Consider the following 15,840-nt stretch of genomic DNA (forward strand, 5'->3'; position numbering starts at 1 on the left):
CGCATCCCTGAGCTCCCCAGGCATGCACTACAGACTGCACCATGATTTAAGGGACACGAGTTTAGTTCCGGCATATGACTTCAATAATTTTTCAGACCTTTTGGTCTTGAGTTCATTGTGTACAGCTTTTATAGGAACTGCACTTGGCATTCTTTCACTAAGTCTCTTTCCTTTATTTCTGTTCATTATCTCAAATGCCTCATCATATTATACGGAAGCCTTCTACATTTGTGTATGGTCCTGAAACTGAGATTACCTGTGTTGTTGGGCAGTATTACCCAGTGCCAATATGGCTTTTAAGGCTGTCTTTTTTTTATTCTCAAATAATTTTTAAATTGGGCAGGGTAATCTCAGTTTTAAAACCATCGAGGTTGCCTACACAACTACCTCCACCCACCTGGTTCCAACACCCACTACCTCCACACCCCACAAACCTTCCCCAACACCCAGTACCTCCACACCCCACTTACCTTGCCCAACACCTGCCATCTCCACACCTCACATGCCTCGCCCAATCTTCACACCTCACAAAGCATCTTGTAAAATATTTATTATTTACAGACTGTGGTAGCTGGTGATGAAAACGAGTACCACATTGGCTATTACCGCGACGATCCTTTTGCTCTGCCCAGTTTTGTAGCCTCAATGTCATCGATAAAACCAGGAAATATTAAACCTCTTGGGGAAAACATCTTTGCAGGAGTTTGGTAAGTAGCACAAGGAAGTGACATTAATGTGGTTGTTAATGAGAAAGTCAGTTTTGTAAGTCATCCTGTAACTGTATAAAGTGTGTGTAGCTATCTGTCTGTCCATCTAGAGATGAAAGAGAGGAAATGAGATTATCAGGAGAAAGTGCTAAGCCCATATGTTTATATAGCAGATGGAAGGGATAGAAGGACAAGGCTCTGGGATATGAGGAAGGGCTGAAGGAATGTTGCCAAACCACTTGTACTGATGGTAATGGAATGTTGACCCAGCAAGAAGTGAGGCCATCACTGCCAATACGTTTAGGTGGTTGGGTGAAGGAGGAAGTTTGTCTTCTTGCCATTATTTTCAATAGACAATTTAAGAATACAATCTCTTGTAGCAGTTGGTTACTTATTGGCTTGAAAATAAACCAAAGTACCGGTTTCCTGTCCCCTACAACAGGAATTATAATAATGAACATATAAAATAATGTATAATACTCTTCCAACTTTTCTGCATGCTTGTGATTGACAACACTAACTATCCCTACAGTTCGTATTTAACACTAAAGATGAAGGAAGAGAATCCATTCAAGAAAGTTCCCCTTCAGCGGCTATACAGAGAAATTGAATTGTTTGCGAAGAAGAAGAAGTATTCACTTGAGGCAGTAACGCAGGATATGAAGAAGAGAAATAAGCAAGTTGTTGCGAAGACTTTCCATGGAGCTGGAATTGTTGTGCCTATGCACGGTGATGTTGGCTATAGAGAAGTTCCCGAAACACCTGGTAGGTTCCTCTGTGTGGTAAGGTTGGCTATAATGTTCCCAAAATGCCTGGTAGGTTGCATTATATATAATATTTTTATATATATGAATACATGATACTGTAATTTTTTAAGCGTAGTTGCGGAATGAGAGCAATATTCGTGGTGTTCTGTCATCCCAGTACTCTCGTATGATGCATTGTAGCTGTTGATAGGTTTGGCTTCCACCACCACCTCATTTAACTTCCATCCATCTACCACTGTTTGCAAAGAGCGCATTCTTATATTTTTTGGCATCTTTGCATCCTTAGCTTGAATAGATCACTTGTTCTTGAAGTTAGTTTTCAAGGATTCCTCTGTCAATTTTGCCAATTCCTGACAAATTTGCTTTACAAAATTTTACACCTCTAACCTCTCCTCTTATTTCTAGTTTTTCAGTTTTGGAAGTCATTTACCTGAAGTTACCTGGAGAAATGTACCTAAATAGATATTTAGTTGTATGTCTTTGCCCCTTTTCCAGTTTATTGATGTGCTTCTTGAGATACGGGTACCATACAACTGCTGAATATTCCAATTTTGGTCTCATGACCGTCATGAACAATTTCTTTAATATTTTGTAATCTATGCAGTTAAAAGTGATTCTGAAGTTGAAAAGTATAGTCTAGGTTCCTCAGACAATGTTCTTTGTGGTCTTTGGGTAACAGTTTTCAATCTAAGACCCCTCCAAGATCTCTTTCTTTATCAGAGTTCTTTAAAGCTTTTTCACATAATTTGTAGGTTGTATTGGGGCCTATTTTCTCTTCTTAAACATTCCACAATGTGACATTATTCACATTAAATTCCATTTGCCAAGTGTTGCTTCATGCACTTCTTTTGTTAGTCATGTTAAAGGGCAAGTGCATATATTTTCTCATACAAGTTTTTATCTTCCCTAATAGCTTAGCATCATCAGCAAATATGTTCATATAGATATGTACTCCTTCTGGTAGATTGTTCATATAATCAATGAACATTTCTGGTGTGACCCGTCTGGAGTGGAAGGCATGGGCCACTGAATCTGCTGTGATGTTGACCAGATGGATTGCCTTAAACCACCTGACAGATCAGTCAATACATGTGAGACGGTAGGAGTACCCTCTTGCTGATGGTAACAGCCCGATGATGTCCACATGCACCTCATAGAAGTGGTCAGGGGGTAACTGAAACTGGTGCAAGGGCTCTATGTGCTAATTTTTTTTTGCCCATTGATATTAGACACACGAGCAAGCCCAATGTTGAACTTTGGCATTGATTCCCAGTATTCTGTTGGATGCTACATAGCATGCACCCCACCCCCCCTCCCTAGGTGTGCCAGAGAATGGAATGTTTTAAAATATTTTACAGCAAAGCTGATCTGGAATGTAGGGCTTCAGAGTCCTGGTCTGGGAAGTGTTGCCTCCCATAGTTGCCACCCGCCATTGGAGCATCAATGAGTTTGAGCACTGTGAGGGTATCTGCATTCATTGAATTTCTGAGTCAGCGTGTTGGGCTCCCCTGCAATCACATAGTTCACTTAAGCCATGAATTGGGAAATGTACCACAAGTTATGGGATACCTGTGAGGAGTGAGAATCACCTTTGTGTTGATGAGGAAAGAGTGATTGGTTGTGATGGCTGAGATGTAGTAGAGGAGTGCAGTCTAACAGAGCAGGGTTACTGGCCATTAACAATTTTGTTTTGATGGCACTAAAATGTCGTCTGTTCTCCAACAGTAAAATTCCAACAACCCTATAACTCCTCATCTGATTGTGATTCGTGAACATTATTATATTCATTGCTGTTGAACATAATCTATTATAAATAAACAATTTGGGGCATCTATTCTTTTAGAGAATTAACTTGCAAGCATTTTTACACCAAATTAATAGTTATAACCCAACAAATAACTTGGAAAACTTGAATTGAGTGGCCCAGGGTGTAAGTAGCTGCTGTAGAATGTCTAATGTTGTTGGTACATTGTAAATCAAATCAGTGTTTAAATAAGTATATGCTTTTGTGCACAACATGTTGCAGCATTCAGTAACATACCTTAAATATGTAGGATATATGGAAATAGATATGATGGTTTTATGAAAACTAAATTGCCAATTTTTGGCCAAACTACATGGTGGGTAATTTGATTTTGCCGCCAACTGCTGGTAGCTTTTATCAGGCCCAGGGTCCCATTTTGAAGGTCAGAAGACTTGGTCATACATTACAAAAGTTGGAAATATTTTGGGAGCATGTAGATGGAGATCACTTTCCATTTCTAAAAAGGTCATTTTATTTGTCCTTTGCTATTGCATAGCACAGTCAAAGGGTTAATCAAGGAGAAGATAAGCTGATTGAGAGTGAATTCTTCACACTCATTAGCAAGGTGTTCAAGTAATATTAACAAAAACATTATTTGTGTGATTTATCAGATACAGTATACAGTGTTTGTGGACTTTTTATATTTTTTGTATTTAATATAGGAGTCCTTTATAGATTTATGTAGTGTTATAAATTTGCAAATACGTTCATAAGAACAGCGATCACAACTGCTAAATTAATACAGTAATTTATCTTGGTTACAGCAAATTTGCGGAGGATGTTCCAAAAAGTTGTCGATGCTAAAAGTGACAATGAAAGAAGAAAACATTTTGATGATATACAAGAACTAATTACCAATGTCCAATTTGCTTATGATGAAGGAGACTTTGGTAAGTGCTTAGAAGCTTTTTACCCCCCCCCCCCTAAGCAACCACATAGCTTCAACCCTTAAATGGCTTTAATCACTATGCGATTACCTCTAATCGCTTGAATCGCCAACTGTGATGTTCTTTTACTTTTTACATTAGTTTTGTGAACTTACTTTTGTCATTTGCACCATAATGTTGAGCTTTAAATTATCCAAGCCATTTAAGGGTTAATTAACAGAAGCCACACATGGAAAAGGGACATTTTGGCATGTCATCTCTCTTAGTGTGTGGGGGTTGAGCTGTTTATTTTCATTGTTATTGCAACTTATTTTCTGCACAAAGTTTTAAACTTTATTTTTATGCCATTACGACAGGACAGGGGTAAAGCTTAAGACAGGGCTTAAAGCTTCTCCTCCAGATGTCCTTCACTTCTATGGGATATATACAACAGATTGCAAGGTTTTAAACTGCTTTTCCCTCTCTCGTGCCCTCATCTCTGCTCGCCCCTCTCCCCCACACTTCTCTCTCCTGCAACCTCTCTTCTCCCCACCCTTTCCTCTCCCCACCCTCTCCTCTCCTGCAGCCTCACCTCTTCCGTGCCCTTGCCCACACACTCATCTTTGCATGCTTGCAGCCTTTATCAGTTAATTTAAGTACTCGAACTGCTTGTTAACCTTGTATTAAATACTTATGGATTGCTTCAAAATATTATTTTTGTTTTTGTTTTTACAAATGGTTTATATTTAAGAATAACTGTACAGTATATTAAAGAAAAAGGTCTCATCCAATTTTTTATTTGATACAGGAATGGGACTCGAGTTGGGACTGGACCTCTTTTCATTTGGCAGTGAATTGTTTCACAAACCCATTTACCATGTCCTTGGGGTGGGATATGATCTCTTAGGAAGAGAACCTTACATAGACATATTACAGGTGAGTTAAAGTTCTGTATAGTATTGCATTGTGATTCTTGTATGTAATATGATGGGATTTCAGTCAACTAGTCTCCAGTTTTATGAATATCTGGGTAAACTAAAATTGATATAATTTAATCAGAAACTGTGATGCAGCCACAGGAAATGTGGAGAGTTTCAGTCAGCCAGGCATGCTGATGTCTGACTAAACAGTATTATGTTGGCATTGTGACGCATAACATTTTGAAGACTACAAAATGTTTGATAATGCTTTAGGCTAGTTTTTCTCGGTAACTCCCCAGTGCTGAAAGCATTGGTGCCATAAAACCTTATGAAGCATAAAGGCCTCTGTGATGACTGCTGACTACCAGAAACCATGATTGGAATTTGGTTAGCTTGGACTGTGAGCTTGGCGATCAGAGATCAACCCTAAATCCAGGAAGTTTGCCAGAAAATTTCTAGGGGAAACGAAACAAATCTCAGTTTTTAACAATAAAAAATTAGATGTTGCACACCTCTTGTGCATTTCTTATAGCTACAACACGATAGCTCGTGCAATTGGACAATTATGATTATTGTATTTATTATATTTATAATTATAATGTATTTTGTGAGAGTTGTGGAATTCACATTGCCTTGAGTATGCAAAGGGTTGTGCATGGAGTGGATTTATTCATGTGCACAGATAGTTATAACACAAACTGAGATAGCGTAAAAAGAGTATAAATTTTATAGGCATTGTTGAGATGGTCAAGAATGCGACGACAGGTTGGGACATTCGTATCGAGTCCTCTTGGCTTGGTGCCTTCTTTTTGATAATTACTTACACCATGAATTCATTCAGGATGATTATTGTTGCATAAAATACTTTATTAAGAGACCTGCTACAGTGCTACATTTCTCCTTGTGTACAGACTTCAGTTTACAAATTTTCATGCGATACATATATAGGCGGAGAGTAAAAACTTTAGTGCATTGCCACGAATATTTCACTGTACAGTACATGTTTTAGTTTACAGCCATCTGGACAGGTTATATAGGATATTGAAATTTAATGGTATTAATGCTTGAGTCACCTTTGGAGCAAAACTTCTAGTATCTCTGCAAAGAATAAAGCATGATTTGTACCATTTGTATTAGGAAAATTGCAAATGCCGAGCATCAGTTATTTGAGGATTATTGGAGCGAGAAGTCAGGGATGTATATATGATGTAATTCATAATTCCCATTGTACGAACAGGAAAAGTGTACACATACTTTGCTCTATCAAGCTTTCCCTAGGCCAACTATTGACCCTCTTAATGATACAGGCACAACAGCTGCCTAACTCAGATACCTGTTAATTCTAGGTGAACAGAGGCACCAGGTGAAGGAAAATGTGCCCAACCATTTCTGTCTTAACTGAGATTAGGGTTCATTAGGGCTGTTGAGTGAAATACCTACATAGTAAAGCTGCAAGCAAGAGCTGTTGTTCTACCTGAGCTCATCTGAAGCCTGCTCATAGACATTTATTTCATGAGAATGTTCTTTGAAACTAACTAGCTATATCACGTAGGGAACCATCATATAGTAACTATCATATATGGAACCTAGTGCAACTGGAAACAAGAGTTGTAATCATACCTCATCTCGGTTGAAACCTACTCATATCCAGGAAAGCATTTCTTGTACCAAAGATTTATATGTAATTTGGAGACATGCTGTTCATCTACTTAGTTCTCTTGATTGCACTACTTTTCACTAATCTTTAGCTACCTTCTGTAAGATGCATTTTTTTCAACAACTGCATCTTTGGCTTCTACTGTAAGGAATGTAGATGCAGTACTTTGTCGATAGTTATTCTGTTAGGAGCTTCACGTTGATTTTAGATTTCCACACTATTGATATGTAAAAAGCACACCTAATAATCACTAATTTTCTGAATATTGTCAATCTTAATTCCTTTAACAAGAAAACATAGATAACAGTTGATATACTTATTAGTATAAAATTTACTTTTTAATTTTAATTTGTGTGTACCGTACTATACTTTAAGATGCCAGTAATTGAAAATCTTCTAGGCTTTATGCCACCTTTAGATGATTCTTTTAAGATAATTACTTTCAAGATAATTTGATCATTATTTTAATGCACTTTGCAATTGCAGGCTCATCTGAAGAATAGACGACGGGGAAACAATATGAGCATCTTGGAAGTTGTAGAGTAGATGGTTGGCATGACCATCTTAGAGTAGTGTTCTTGGATCAACATGTGTTCCAATGGCTTTAATTTATAATGCACATTTTACCACTAGCATTAGATAGAAATGTTTGATGTGATTTGTCAGCCACACTGAATCATGATAGTCAAGTCACTTAAGTGGTCTTAATAACTAACTCACTTTTCTGTTAGTTAATGGCATCCTCTTAGTTGTGATATTTTGGTTTGATTGTAAATCATTCCTTCTTGTTATTTACCATACTGTATTTAAATACAGTACCTTGGGTTAATTAACAAGTGATTTGTGGATGTGCCATGAATTGTCAGCATTTTGGAAAACAAATAAATCCTCATACTTTTTATTAGTTTTCTTTATTTCCCAGTATGTCTTGATTGAAATGGAAATTGGCTCATCTGAGTAGTCAGTAGTTTGAAACATTTACAAGTGCATGTAGTGTTACATTCTTGTAGCCACTAGTCTTGTACACTTGCATGTAGGCCTAATCTGTTACATTGTAGAAATTGTCTAGTTAGACAATCATCGACCACTAGTTTTACACACTTGCTTGTTAGAGGTTACATTTTGTTCAAAATTACTTTAATGTTGGACCAATAAGGGGCATAACTGGCTAGCCTATCACTGTGTTCAAGAGAACTCAACACCTCCAAAAGATACCTGATAAACCAGGCTGTGACTCCTACATCAGGCTGCAAGCAGCCGTGCCCAACAGCCTCGTTGACCAGACGGCCAACCAGGAGGCCTGGTCAGAGACTGGGCCATATGGAAGTAGATCCCTGGAACATCACATGTTAAACCTGTGTGTAGCTATGTTAGGACAGGCATTCTAGCTGCTCCCAGGAGTTATCAACAAGTGTAAAATGCCTACAGTAATTGCAAAAATCTTGGAGATCTTGCCAGATATAGGACGTGTCTGATCTCAACCAGGCGGTACTGGCAAGTTCAGAGTAATCATTTCACTGAAATTTATTTCAAGTTATTAGTATAGGCAGAGGATCCTTTTATGAACTGGAACGGCAAGTTTGTAGATACGAGGAAGAAGGAATTTCCTGAAACACTGTGCGCTTAACATTCGAATTTACTCGCTAAATTTACTGTGTCCTCAGGAGTACCCTGCTCCCCCTCACCACCATCTTTTACTACAAGGTGTATTTGGAAGGTTCTCTGAATTTGCATTGGCATCATCTCTCCCTGTGTTATATATGTAACACGAATGCCTGTCCTGTGTCATATATATAACAGGGAGCGATTATAATAATGATCTGCTATTGATCCATTTCTTAACTTTAAGAAATCCAACCATTTCCTTTGTCCAACCATTTGGGCTGGATGGTAGAGCGACGGTCTCACTTCATGCAGGTCGGTGTTCAATCCCTGACCGTCCAAATGGTTATGCACCATTCCTTTCCCCCGTCCCATTCCAAATCCTTATCCTGACCCCTTCCAAGTGCTATATAGTCATAATGGCTTGGTGCTTTCCCTTGATAATTCCCTCCCTCCCTCCCTGTGTTGTTCCTGCTTTGCCCCATGGAGGGTCCCCTTTGTGAAATTTGGCACGACCCTGATCAATGTGGCGAAGGCTTATACCCCCCCTCCCCTTCAGTTTTGAAAAACCTTTTCCTTGAACATTTTTCATCCTGCTCAGAATCCATTGTTCTGTTCACTGATGGGTCTAAGCCTACCAATAGTGTTGGCTACTCTGTTGTTTTCCCTGATGGGACTTGTATGTGCCCCCTTCCCCCTGGAGAATAAAATCTTTATGGTGGAACTTTATGCCATTTTGTATGCTCTTTGTCAACGTTCCATAGTCATTGTGGTAGACTCGCAGTGCTCTCAGGGCTCTAGTCTCTCTCAACCCGTAATATCCTGTGTTCACAAGACACGGGTCCGGACCAAAGTGTTCACAAGACGGTCAGAGCTTTCTATGGAACTTAACACTTTCACTGGCTCGGCGGGGCACCCAAATCGCACTGGAAGGTAGGCCCAAGCATTCCTGGTGAGCGCACAACCCAATGTCAAACTCATTCACCCACAATATTTATACTTATTAATAAGACAATGTAAAATGTTTTGCATGATGACATTTGTGTCATCAGGAACTCTGGGTGTTTTGGTTTTATGACATCAGAGAGGAAAAGTGTTAAATGTGTAAATATTCTAGGCATACTGATGTAGGATGATGTAGCATTTATTAAGCATAACAGAGCAAGCATTGCATAAGCTAAACAGTAACAGGATTGAACAAGATCCCTCTAATAGAGATAGAACCACAATCCTCTTTTTTTTTTTTTTTTTTTTTTTTAAATCACTTGTTCTTTCCCACCATGAGTACTACTTGGTACTGGCCTCACCATCCACGATAGACTTTTTAATAAAAGGATTACAGAGAACATAAACGAAATGTATATGCACACTAAAAGTTTTAAATTACCAAGACTCGATGTGCGCACAATATGCCCACTGGAAAAGTTACAAGAGAAAAAAGTATCACATAATGTATACCTGCAAGATGCCAAGTTTGCCTCCCAAATGTGCACAATAAAATACTGGAGCAAAAGACATGGCAGAAAGTTTTCAGTGACCCAGCAGAGGTGCCATAGGGACATCCATATAACATTGTATGAATATCAGAGGCCTAAGACTCCTCAGCATTAGCTCCTCCCACCAAGTACATGTGCAAGAGATAGTCCCCAACCAAAGGTAGAGGTTTCCAGCGGACAATTTGAACAACTTCCCGTGGGAAGTGCCTGAATCAGTAGGGCTGTGGAGTGAATGTTGAAGAGATTTGTAATGTAGAAACAGTACAGAGACGTAAGCAGACATGCAGGTGGTTGTAAAGCACTGTACAGGGTAGTAAGCAGACATGCAGATGGTTGTACAGTATAGTACAGAGTTTTAGAGCAGACGTGTAAATGGTTGTAGACGAGCCATACAGAGGCTTGTAGAGATGAGACAGATGTAGAGATGATATGTATGGGGTTCTGCAGCATACATTCAGGAGGTTGTAGAACGGACATACATGGGGACTTGTAGAGCAGTCATATAAGGGGTTGTAGAGCAGACATACAGGAGAGATACAGGAGGTTGTAGAGGGGAGATACAGGGGGTTATAGAGCTGACATACAGGGGGGTTGTATAGGGGAGATACAGGGGGTTATAGAGCAGACATACAGGGTGTTGCTGCGCGTTTCCTTTCACCTGATCTTATTTTGTCTCGTTTTCTTCACCTGGTAGTAAATACGTCCCCGGGGTCCATAGAATTACCCAAATCAGCCCAAATCGGCCCAAAACTACACAAATCGTCCTAGCATTACGTAAGTAATGAAGAAATATGGTATATTTACTTAATATAATGTTGGTGCTACACGTAGAACATGATCAAACCTATTTTTACTCTGAAATAATCTAATTTCATAACGAAATAAGACGTAAATATGTGAGAGGTGACGCCATAGGAAGTCGATGGTCCAAGCGACAATTTTGTGGAGCGACTTATCCAAGATATATGGTCGCCTGGAGAGTTTGCTGCCATATTAGCCTCCTGCACACAGTGATCCAGTCGTCGTATTTCATGGCTCAAATTGTCGCAAATTTTATTGGTAATATTAACAAGTAGAATGTGTATTTATAATAATATTTTTCATAAACAGGTACAAAATGTTTAATATTTATTAAAAAAAAAAGTGTCTGGAAGTTAAATCAATTCCACATGACAATAAATTTGTTATATAGATACTAGCGTTATTCGTTGGTATGCGTTCGCTATTTAAACTACTCATGTCCTTTTCGTTCATCGTTCATAGAACACCGAACCCTACACGCCCTCTGATATATTGCTTAATTAACAAATATTCACAAATAAAGATTATATTTGTATATGTTATCAGAAAGGCAGATATAAAATAGTTTGTGTTAATGCATCACAGAGATTATACCTTATTAGAGAGGAAAAATATTCATATTTTAAACAAGGCTTCTTGGCCGACGCTCTCCCTTTCGATGGGAACTACGACCTTTTGAAGATCAACGTTAATTGAATCTAGATATTGTAAAAAACGAAGTTTTTTATGTCATCAGAAAGACATATAAGCTGCATGTTAATACTTTGGTATAAATATAACTGAAGTGAAAGTGAAGATATATGCCTTTTTATAGTTACTTGATGGCTCGCTCAGGGAGTGTGAAGGCCTGCACACAAGCCAATCAATTTTATAATTAATGTACATATATGCAAAGTAACGTCAAAGATTTTTTATTTCAGAATAAAGACAGATGTAGACGATAATGTAAATACATTTCAAGGAAAACATATCTTAAATGAAAGCAAAGATATGGTCAAATAAATAGGCAATACCACACCGTCGCCAGTGTCCGGACACATGAATAGTCGCATTAGGTGAAAGGAAATGTACCCAACCATTTCCATTTACGCAACCAGTTTCCGTTCTTACTTACATTTATTGAAATTTATCATCATCATCATTTACAGAAATAAATTAACAAAAATGTAGTAATTTTAATACACAAAACAGAAGTAGATATGTATGTAAATTATGACGCAGGATAGGATCACTATTGCAGAACTCTTCGCATACTTTGCGTCATTATATACAGTACTGGAATTTAAAAAAAATCGCGGAATTCAGAGATAACACCATCATTGGTGTCCAAGAAAAGTGTAAGTACTTCATTTATAATGATGTGCTGCCCAAAATCTTAGCGAAGTATCTAAAATTTGCTTACTGTAAGTAATTCATGCAAATGATTGTAAAGCTGCCGCCCAGTTGGGTGGGTGTGGAGCACATGACTGTTAAGCTGCCGCCCAGTTGGGTGGGTGTAGAGCACATGACTGTTAAGCTGCCGCCCAGTTGGGTGGGTGTAGAGCACATGACTGTTAAGCTGCCGCCCAGTTAGGTGGTTGTGGAGCACACGACTTAAGCTGCCTCCCAGTTGGGTGGGTGTAGAGCACATGACTGTTAAGCTGCCGCCCAGTTGGGTGGGTGTAGAGCACATGACTTAAGCTGCCGCCCAGTTGGGTGGGTGTAGTGCACATGACTTAAGCTGCCGCCCAGTTAGGTGGTTGTGGAGCACATGACTGTTAAGCTGCCGCCCAGTTGGGGGGGTGTAGAGCACATGACTGTTAAGCGTCCGCCCAGTTGGGTGGGTGTGGAGCACATTACTGTTAAGCGTCCGCCCAGTTGGGTGGGTGTGGAGCACATTACTGCAAAGCTGCCGCCCAGTTGGGTGGGTGTAGAGCACATGACTGTTAAGCTGCCGCCCACTTGGGTGGGTGTAGAGCAAGACTAGTAATTGGACGACTCACCATAGATGTAAAGTGCCTAGTATAGTGACTTGTGAGCCTCTTGTTGAATCACTTGTGAGACAAAGATTATTGATGTGTGTATTTGTGTGGGTGATTGAATATGTATGTGAATGTATATGTATGTATATGTATATATGCAATTGACGATCACGAAACAATAATCATTTGTATGCGGAAAATTCCATATTTCATTTCTCTGGATTTACCGCATATGTATATATATATTGTGACGGTAACGCGTTGGTGTTCGGCTGTTCAAAGCTAGGGGTATGGCCTCGTCACATAGAATAAAAAAAATAGAAAATCTGGAACTTCGTCTGTGGTAAGGTAAGGAGAAGACACAAAAAACAAGTAAATTTTAACAATGGAATTTTAATTACGTTAGATAAACAAAACATGAATAAAATGGACATACAAATTCGTATAATAAAATCAATCAAAATAATAAGAAGAATTAAATGACAAAATGAAAAGTTACGTTAAGACAAGTGAGTAATAACAAGCTGTGCAATATACAATAAAATGAGAGGTGCAGGAATATTGGCTTTAAGCTATCACCTCTCTTAGTACACGCAAGTCAAAGCTCAGTCTACTAGGAAGAAGTGTTAACCGTATGAAAGCACTGAATATTCTGAGGACTGAGGTCGTGGCGGCCCCAGACATCAAGTAGTATGGTGGGTGAGTGCAGTAGCAGCTGGGCCGGCGGCCAATCAGCGAGGAGCCGGCAACAAGACAGGTAGTTTGGCGGTTTGAGTTGAAGCAGGTGTTCTTGGCTGCATACGTTTTGCTCTCTGGCAAACCTTGGAGATGTTGTTGTCGTTGTTGGACATTTCTTCCATAGTAGTTTTATATATTTGTAGTGACGTATTTTTGGAGGGAAGAGCAGGCTCAATCTCTTGAAGGAGATTATCGTCACAATATGTACATGTATGTATGATTATGTGTACATGTATATATAACATTAATAAGAGGAAATGAAGATGAAGATGAAGAAATGATAAAAAGAATGGCAATAGTGGATAGTAGTAACACACTAAAGAATTATTCAGTAATAAACACAAACTCGTCCTTCACCTATGGTAAAGGAAAGTCAACTTGGAAGGATTCAATTTACATGAGATTAAGATTAGGATACAAATATATCTGGCAATACGGAGTTGATGTAAGTGAAAAAGATAAGGATTGTAAATTATGTAGTATGCCGCACGCCCACACCTTAGAACATTATGTATTAGAGTGTCAACTTATTGATAACTATAGAAATAAGGAAATAAGTAATGTACCACATCAAATTGTTTGTATGTGTGATAATGGTATGATAGACAGTATACTTAGGAGCTACAAAAATTTTGCCCCAAGAGTGTAACAATTAGATGCTGTACTTACTATATTAACCTGCAATGTTAAATGGGATTCTTGTAATGTTAATTGTCTATTTGTACTTACTGAATTTGTGCGCCCCTTGAGGGACTTGAAGTAGAGGGGGGTAGAAATAGCCTAAGTTACTCTATCCCTTTGAGATGTATTTTTTTCTTGTCTCAATAAACATACTTGAACTTGAACTGTAAATATTTGTGGCTTCCTGACCATAAAGTTACCGCCGCAGTCGAGGGTAAATATTATGATAGATATCGTGCGGAGACATTCACATACAGGATTAATGGAACAAGAACCCAGCAATGTGATGTTATAGTGGCCAGAATACGCTTGGGATATAGACGTATCTGGCAGCTTTCTCAAAACCCAAATGTCGAGTACACAATGTGTCAACTTTGTGAAAGAGGAAATATGCACTCCCTTGAACATTATATTGTAGAATGTCCCATACTGACTGACTTTCGCCCTCCTGGGCTAAGGTATGCTGAACTGTGTAATTACTATTTGAGTACTGGAACACTTGATGATATATTGGACTTGTACCCTAGATTGACCATGTAACGTATCAATTATACAATGAATGTATGTGATGTAACTCTATAACCTGAGCTTGTGAAAGCACCTTAATCACCTTCAGTGATTAAGTGCTTAATTGCACACTAGTTTCTCTATCAGTTATCTCACCTTGTCAGAGTAAAAGAGACAAATATATGTGTATGTATGTGTGTATATATGTATGTATATATATGTATATGTACGCATATGTCTGTGTGTGTATATGGCCACTGCTTCGCAAGCGGGGATGTTTCTGATGGGGGAGAAAGAAACATTTGCGCAGCGCTTCCCGCGGCGTTGCGCGGGCAGTCTGGGGCCGTATAAATACGGGGGCACAGAGGGGCTCTGCCCTCACTCCGCCTGCCCTCGCCGCTGCCCTCGCAACCACTCCCCGGCGGCCCGACTTCGCACGAGATGGACATCACGCCAGCTGCCTCGGTACCTGACCTCTCTCTCACGGACATCATGGGGCCCTCGACACCCCAGACCGATCCGGCAGGGGCCTCCTGCCCTACACTTTTAACCCCAAGGTGAGGTTTTCTGTTCAATTCTAGTCAGGACCTCCCCAGTGCGGCGTGTGCCAAGCGCCATCCCCTCGCGGTACGTGTGTGCCGCCTTAGTCCTTTGGGCTCTCTGCTGTTAGTTCCCGGGAGAGCTGGGGCGCCCTTCTTGGCCCCGTGTCGGGCGCCCCCGTGCCGTGCAGGTCGCGTGGCTGGCTTAGGGTCGGCGTGCGCCGGGCCGCGTCCCTAGTGGCCTGCGTTCGGTCTCCTCTCAGGTGGGGCACCGTCCAGCCGTGCCCGTACGTGTCCAGGGGGCCCCGCAGTATGGCGTGCCCAGGCGCGCGCCCTGCCCGGGGCCCCGTCGGCGGCCAGGCGTGCCCTTGCCGGCGTCGCCATGTGGCCAGGCGAGGTGGGCCCTACGCCCTTTGTGCTCTGCCGTGGGGCCCATGCCTCGCCGCCATCGACCACGTGTCTGGTCGTCTGGGCGTGCTTCGGCGTCCTTCCCGCCTTTCCTTCGGGGCTCCCTGTTGCCGGCCCGCCGGGTTCCCTGGGCTGTCCCAGGGGGCCAGGTTTCTCCTTGTCCGAGGACATGTGTCGCCGTCGGCGACGGCTTGTGGCCAGGTTCGGTCCTACGCCCGGGGCTCATGTTCTTGGCGGCGACGACACGTGGCCAGGCGTGGGCGGCCCTATGGCGGGCCCCGCCTTGGGGCCTATGCCTTGCCGGGTCGTCACGTGCCTGGCCGGCAGGGCGTGCTTCTGCGACTTTCCTGTTTTTCCCTCGGGTGTTCCCTGTTGCCGGTCTGCCG

The 15,840-nt window shown here is 40.7% G+C and overlaps 2 protein-coding genes across 4 annotated transcripts in view; one reads left to right on the plus strand and one right to left on the minus strand.

Moving 5' to 3' along the window:
* The window catches only part of LOC123772429 (Histone PARylation factor 1), a 31,202-nt gene extending 23,583 nt beyond the window's left edge, over positions 1-7,619 (plus strand). For 2 of the 3 annotated variants that reach the window (XM_045765567.1, XM_045765568.2), the window contains exons 5-9: positions 562-707; positions 1,240-1,472; positions 4,043-4,168; positions 4,953-5,080; positions 7,208-7,619. In XM_045765567.1, the coding sequence (XP_045621523.1) occupies positions 562-707; positions 1,240-1,472; positions 4,043-4,168; positions 4,953-5,080; positions 7,208-7,267 (693 nt within the window). In that variant the 3' untranslated portion in view covers positions 7,268-7,619. Of the gene's footprint in view, positions 1-561; positions 708-1,239; positions 1,473-4,042; positions 4,169-4,952; positions 5,081-6,542; positions 6,631-7,207 lie in introns of those variants that run through there. The other variant, XM_069325990.1, reaches the window with a different exon arrangement.
* Positions 1-15,840, minus strand: part of asun (integrator complex subunit 13 asun) — a 476,385-nt gene that overhangs the window by 389,521 nt on the left and 71,024 nt on the right. The gene's annotated exons all lie outside the window — the stretch shown is intronic.

The sequence above is a fragment of the Procambarus clarkii genome, chromosome 17 (genome assembly GCF_040958095.1).
Source record: "Procambarus clarkii isolate CNS0578487 chromosome 17, FALCON_Pclarkii_2.0, whole genome shotgun sequence".
In the NCBI taxonomy this organism is placed as follows: domain Eukaryota; kingdom Metazoa; phylum Arthropoda; class Malacostraca; order Decapoda; family Cambaridae; genus Procambarus; species Procambarus clarkii.